A 7,466-nucleotide genomic window follows, 5' to 3' on the forward strand; every position below is an offset into this window, starting at 1 on the left:
TGCATCTGAATTGACTAGGATTATTGATTGCACTAGAGGGCTAAATGAACACCAAATGAAAAGATTCTCATGTTCAAATTAGATGACTATTTTAGATGTGCTAAGTCTATTGCATGATGCTATGCTAGTTCAAATCCACTATCATTTTAGTTATAGCAATTTCTTGCAATTGGCATATGAGCCAGACTTTTTTATTGCCTTCTCAACTCTCAATCATAGTCCATACGCAAATGAGGTTGGTTACAAAGAGCCTTGTTGCTATTCTTTTGCATTCTATCAAGATCTGCCATGTACATAGATTGTGGTGATCTATTACTATTTGCTTTGTATTTAAACAGAAAATTAATAAACAAATAGATTATTAATACTTTATTAGCATTTAAACAGGACCTTAAGGAAAACTATCTACTTGTGTCTCTACCCCACAAATATGAAAACAATAATCATTGAATACTATCCTCTTAAAAAAAAACTACTGAATAGTCAAAGCCCAGCACGGTCAGAGTATCACCATGCCTGTTTCGACATTCTTCGCACTGAGAATATCATTCCAACTGTCCAGAAAATAGAGGCGAAGAAAGAAAGTAGCATTGGACTATCAGCAACCCAGGGGCGGTAAACTATGGTCCACATTTCGACCGCTACTTGGACCGGTAGTTCTAAGAATACTTTCTTGACTTGACTCAACCCCTTGCTTTTTTATCTCCCCACCCCCCGTTCTCTCTTTGCATCTGCATGACTACAAGCTTCTTTGTCTCCTTATCATTGCCCAAATAACTCATTAGACTTATAAATGCTTCACAATTGGATGAAAAAATAAGTCCACCTGCCCTTATACGTAACAACTCAAATTTTATCCAAAAGACTAGCCATAAGATATTATTTAGATTTCTTGACTCTGTATAAATACCTAAGACTAACCTTATATACTCTCTCCGTTTAAGCTCTCAGATTCTCGCCACAAAAAAAATCTAAATCTATTCACGAATATCATAAATCCAATCATAAATATCACGATAAGCTCGTGATCAATCCAAATGGGCCAGTTCTGCAGTATCTGCTAGTTTACATCAGCCATGACCGGATTTGCTCAAATTCCATTTATAGTAATTTAGGATCTTATCCAAAAAATCTAGCTAGAAGGTGTTATTTAAATTTTTTGATTCTATATAAATATTCAAGATTTATCTAATGCATCAACAATGCGGGACTAAACATATGTTTGCAGGTCCGCACACCTTATAAGTTCCTTCATAGCCTCCTTCACGTAGCACATATTGGGGCCATGGACGGGCAGAAGCCTCAAAGAGAAGAGAAAGAAGCCAATCTGGAATCAAATGATGACAACGGGATCATCCCACTGCCTTTACCTCCATCCTGCACCTCTTCCCCTTCCCATGAATTCTCCTTCACAATATCTCTCCACCCTTCTTTCATGCCATCACCAAAACTCATCAAATGCAACGAGGCCACACCATCCATCGCAGTCGACATGGCCCCGGCAGATGACGTCTTCTTCCATGACCACCTCCTTCCCTTCCATTTCCCCTCCCACCCCCCCATCTCACCCCGGGCTTCTGACATCTGCATAGAAAACCTTAGCCTTCCTCTTGAGAACCTCCGCAGCGATGGAAGCCTAAAATACCACAACCTCTATAACCACAACAATCCCGACACCAGCGAGACCAGGGAAAGAACGAAATTCGAGTCCTTCTCTTCCTTTTTCGGTCTTGGAAAGTGGAGGAAGGCGAGTGATATAGGAGAAAAAGAAGAGAACAAGAAGATGAAGAAGAAAGGATTCGACATGAGCCGTTTCCTGAAGAAGTATGCGAGAATGGTGAAACCTTTTTCATTCTTCAAGAGGGAGAGTAGCAAGCGTGACCTTCATCATAAACCTTATTCCTTCTCAGGCCGTCCAAACCCAAAGGAGAAGGTTGGATGGAGAAGAAGAAGAGGTGAATTCTCTGCACCAGACTCCATGAGAACATCTCCCACGAACAGCGGCCTCCTCTCAGCTACCTCGATGCCCTTCAATTCTTCGGATGAGAGCACGATGGAAGAGCTCCAGAGTGCAATCCAGGCAGCCATAGCGCACTGTAAGAATTCTACTGCAACGGAGGAGAAATGTAAGTCATGAGATTACAAGGAAAATAGAAAAAGGAGTTACCTTCTTGCTCCGTTTCATTATGTGTAAAAGCTTGAGTACATGAATTACGAGAGAAGACTTCTAGAAGTTGTAGAGAAAGAAATAGGCTTGAATTTATTAATTTGATAGAGCATCTACATCTAATTGTTTTGGAACTTCTTCATCCACATGAAGCAATGTGTCATATTTAATTTGTCTTCAGTTTCAAAGACCTTCAGGTAGGAACTCATTTCACCTTCTGGGGCAGGATGAAGGAGATATTTTACATTATTAGGAGTAGGATGCACGTTTTAATGGATACCAACGTAGATCCAAGCTATTGTGGTCCCAACCTTATCTAGATTTGGACCCAGCTCATGATTCCAATTACAAACACTTGACCCAAAATTTACGCAAGTAAATCAGGTATTGTTTGACGAGAACTGGAACCCAGTTAGTCTTAATAGCCTCGATATACCTAAGAATTTTCTGGTCCATGCAAATGCAAGACTGACCTTATAGAGCTTTGCAAGTTCAATGATGTACCCATAGTGCATCAAAGAGTTCAAATTCAGTAGCATCTGGAAGCCAAGCTCATGAATGGTAAATTGATTCATTTCTTGTCTCCAAAAGTGGAGGCCATAGGTTTGATTCCTCAAGTTGTGACCAGGGAATTTCCGAGCATCCTTGGCAATGTAGGTGGCATGATTTAACAGCATGGTCAAGCGCTTATACTGTTTAATTAGGCATAGTTCCTGGGCCAAGGTGATTTTAGGAGTTGCTGCCTTGCAATAGTCCAGGGAAGCTCAATTAGGAAAGAGAAAATATACTCTTTTTTATTATTATAGCAGTTCAGTTTTGCTGATTTGAAGTCTCTTTCCCCCTAGTGGTCATCTTCTCTTCTGGTTGATGTTTTTGAAGCTGAAAGGTTTCTTAAATTTGATTTACCTCAGCTTTCTTCTGCAGTAAAACTTGGTAAAAGCCCTCAAGCAAATGCGATTGCATGCATGACCCAAGCGGATAGAACTTTCTTCTTTCCATTCATTTTTTTGTTATGTTTGTTTTATATTTATTTTTGATGACAAAGTCTTGAAGGGGGCGTTTGGTATGGGGTGATCAGCCCAGGATCAAGGGTGATGGGGGTGGAGGTGATGAGATCACCGCGTTTGGTTGCACCACAGTGATCCTACGTGGCCGTGATCCTAAATCACCTCTACTCCTCAAATTACCCCCAACCCGGTGATGGGATACCCATCTTTGAGGTCGGAAATCCAAGATCACCCTATTGGGGTGATCCTAAGTTGAAAATTATAGACCAAAATACCCCTCAACCATTTTTTATCTTGAGTCATTACCTCTTCCTATCTTTGCTCCGATCTCTCCCATCTCTCTGCCCTCCTTTCCAGCGAGTGTCAAGGAGTCCAAAGGCATTCAACGGCGACTTCTGGTGGAGATCCGAGAAGCCTCAAAGATTCAGGTATGTACTCTCTACTCTCCATCGTGTTCTTGTTTCCTGGCCTGCAGAGGGGAGGAGGGGTGCGGAGGAGAGGGAGGCTTTCTAAGCTTGACCAAAAGGAAGCAAAGGCCCCATATAAAACAGGAACAGGAGTTGCCTACGGGTCTTCCCCCTTGATGGAAGGGAGGTGGAGAGTTTCCGGGCCTGCAGAGAGGGGGGGGGGGGGGGGGGAGGGGGGGGGGGGGGGGGGAGGGGGGGGGGGTGTGGAGGAGAGGGAGGCTTTCAAAGTGATGCCGGACTATTGCGGGAAAGGAGGAGAAGAAGGAAGAACAAGAGAGGAAGAAGGAAGAAGAGGTTCTAGGGACGCAGGAAGAAGAGAAGGGGAGGAGGAGGAGGAGGAGGAAGAAGAATAAGATGTGGGTGAAAAAAGAAATTCTTAATCATTCATTCATTAAAATCCTAATCATGAAAATAGTCCCCTATATATAGGGCCAAATAAACACAATTAACATAAAACCCCCTTATACAAAAATAACTCTTAATAAGCCCACAAATAACACAAATAAGCCCTAAAATGCAAACAAGCCAAGAAATAAAATAAATAAAATAAATATGCAAATAAACGGGTCTGACTCAATTCGGGGGCTCAAGATCATCTGGATGAAGGGATCTGATGTCCCCATCAACTCCTTCTGGATGAGAAAAACTCGATCCCGTCGAGTATAGGTCTGACCGGCTGTCGGACTGCTCCAAAAGATCGGAATCAAGGCGCTGCAACTGTGCTCTGAAAATCCACGTCACATCAGACTTTGGTCGACCTTTCCACCGAACAAGATAACGTTGGTAACCACCGTTCCCGGTTGAAATAACCTGCTCATCCAATATATATTCTATTTGTTCTCTGCATGCATGAAATTTGGGAGGTGGTGGCTCAACAACAGATAATAGGTCAGGGTGTCCAACATGGGCAGGTATATCAATAAAGGGGTTAGAAGACATGAATATTATCTTTTTGTATGGGACTAAATCTTCAATATTAAATGTCGCACTAATCCCATAGTCATCAGGAAGATCCACAACATATACATTCGAACTGATTTTCTTTAAAATTTTGAATGGTTCTGCACTACAAGTTTGCAACATCTTAAACGTATCAGAAGAAAATCATTCAAGCCTAATTCTTATCATGACGTAATCTTTTTCACTTAACTCTTTATAACGTCTGTGTAAATCAGCAAGGAATTTATATTTTAAGTTATTTAAGAGACTACAATTGCTGATTTCTTGATGCAATGAATATGGATGTGATGCAATTGATTGTGCAGACTCAACGACTCTATACTGATGAGACATGAAAAATAAGTCTATGGGTTGCCTAGGTTTGTAATCATGCACTACTTCGAATGGACTCATACCTATAGACTTGTTAACCGAACTATGATATGCAAACTCAACTGTCGATAATATTAAATCCTAGATCCTAGCATATGCATTTGGGTTGAGCCTATGATGTGGAAGGTTGGGCAGAAATACTCCGAGAACTAGATCAATTGCGTGTTGGATATCACACATCGGAAAAAGTGCATCCGGAAGATCATCAGGGACTACATCATTAAACTCCTCTAGAAGAGAAACTACTATAGAGAAATGTTCAAGATTGGACTCCATATGGGTATCTTTAGCTACAAGTGCCAATTCAGGTGACTGGTGTTCGTCCGATTCCTGTCCACCTAAAAATATGCTAGACAGATCGTTGTTAGAACCGATGGACAAAAGTTAAATTAAATTTCTACTCTTACCTGTTCTACTCGAAGAATAGCGGTTGTAAGAGGTCGATCCACAGGGAGGCGATTGGAGTTGCATAAAAATTAGAACATTCACTCGGATTCAAAATCGACTTTTGAATGATGAAAGAAAAACATTATTTTGAGGATGTTGATGGATTCTCTAGTCTACCGGAGAATGTTTTTTTTATTGAAATTAACTAAAAGACAGGTATTTAAATTCAAAAAGCATTTATTTAATTAATCAAAGAAGAGTTTTGGCATAAATTAAAATGGATAAAATAAGAAGATTGAAGCGAACACAAATTGCATGAAGGAAGATTTAATTGTATTGCATAACAAAGAAGAAAGATTACAGAATTTGGAGAACGGAAATTAAAAATAATAGAAATTAAAAACTTTAGCATAAATAGATCTCTCTATTAAACTAAAACTAAAAACTCCAAGACAACATGCTCTCAAAATAAAACTCTTACTAAAAACATTGCTCTTCAATCAAAATAAAAATAAATAAATAAGAACAACATGATACCCAAAACAGAACAATTAAACACCAATTAAAAATATAACCTTTAAAAGAAAAACAACTAAAACAATAAAAAAAAAACAAAAGAAATGTAATGCTCTGTTTTTATATCTGAAAATAGAGCACTACTGCCGATCCTTTCTTCTTCCTCTCGCTCGACTTCTCCTCCCTCCTCTGTTCTTTGGAACTGATCCCCAACCGAGCTCCTCTCCTTTGGACCCGCCGGCCACCAGCTTTGGACCCGCCGGCCACCAGCCTTGGATCCGCCGGCCACCACCCCGAGAGCCCTCGCCCTCCTCTACTTCTCCGTCGGCCTCTTCCTCTCCTTAAATAGGTCGCCCACCCCCTGATCTATAGCGACGAATCCCTTGATGGAGGGGTAACGGATGCAGGGGCTCTCGAATCCGGAAGAGGGGGATTTGGTGCGGGATCGTCGGGAAGCCGGAAGAGGAATCAATGGGCGGAAGAAATGGGACCTTGATCGATGGGAGGAAATCACGGAAGGGCTGCTGGGGGCTTGGACATGTGCTGAAACTCGGAAGCGGGATCATGGGAAGGCTGAGAGGTTGATTCGGGAAGGGAGGAGATGCGAAATTCCCATCTGGTTGGCCAAGGAATCGCTGGATTACGGGATGAGAAACGCGGACTTCCTTCTTCGGGCGCTGCTGGGACTGCTGGGAGCGTGATCGACGGGGTGCTGAAGAGGAAGGATGTTGATCGTGGCATGCTTGAAGATGGCGGCCTGATGCAGAAGGAAGGATCAGCTGGGAATCCGGAATGGGCGCACGTCTTGATGCATCGCGGGATCTTGGACACGGAAGGAGGGAGGAGCTGCAGACGGCGTGATTTGCTGGCACGGTGGCTGGCACGGATGAGGGACCGCCGGGGTCACGGAAAGGCAGGAGACGCGGGATCTCACTTGACTGAATATGGGTCATGTGCCAGTTTCTGCAATGGAATTGGATTTGGAAGAAGGTCCGGGTCCTTCTCTTCCCTTCTGAGAGGGGAGCTGGGAGACACCAAGTTCCGTCCAATTAGTCATATAGATAAAAAATAGTGTGATATGAAATTTGGGAAATTCGTCACAGGTCATCTGTTCTGACTGGAGGTCAATTGCAAGTCTTTCAAGTCATGGGTCAGCCAGCACCTCATAGTTATGATATGGTCAAATTAGATTTGTCCAAAATTCTCTCCCAAAAACACAAAGAAATTGGACTCGATTCGGACCCGAACCCGACTCGGACCCGAACCCGACTCGTACCCGAACCCGACTCGGACCCGAACCCGACTCGTACCCGAACCCGATCTTCAACCGGGTCGGATCTGGGAAGGGATCCTTCTTTAGTCAAATTTGTACTTAATGTGCATTTTATCTCTAATTTATTAAAATATGTGCCAAACCCATATATAATATTAATCCAGTGAATTTATCATTATCGGTTAGCAATAATACTAATTTAGGTGACATGTAGGTCGCACTTTTGTGCTCTCATCACACCCCCCAACTAGCTTATTGCTAGTCTCTAGCAATTTAGTGCGAAAATGATAAAATGAGAGTGCAAAAGTGTAATTTAT

General features: G+C 42.1%; 1 protein-coding gene across 1 annotated transcript; it reads left to right on the forward strand.

The window, feature by feature from the left end:
- Positions 1-1,053: 1,053 nt before the first annotated feature.
- On the forward strand, positions 1,054-2,286 carry LOC120105752 (BRI1 kinase inhibitor 1-like). Its single transcript, XM_039118484.1, has one exon. It carries the CDS (start codon positions 1,286-1,288, stop codon positions 2,135-2,137), a length of 852 nt encoding a protein of 283 aa, XP_038974412.1. The 5' UTR covers positions 1,054-1,285; the 3' UTR covers positions 2,138-2,286.
- Positions 2,287-7,466: the final 5,180 nt, after the last annotated feature.

The sequence above is a fragment of the Phoenix dactylifera genome, unplaced genomic scaffold (genome assembly GCF_009389715.1).
Source record: "Phoenix dactylifera cultivar Barhee BC4 unplaced genomic scaffold, palm_55x_up_171113_PBpolish2nd_filt_p 000357F, whole genome shotgun sequence".
NCBI classification, from domain to species: Eukaryota; Viridiplantae; Streptophyta; class Magnoliopsida; order Arecales; family Arecaceae; genus Phoenix; species Phoenix dactylifera.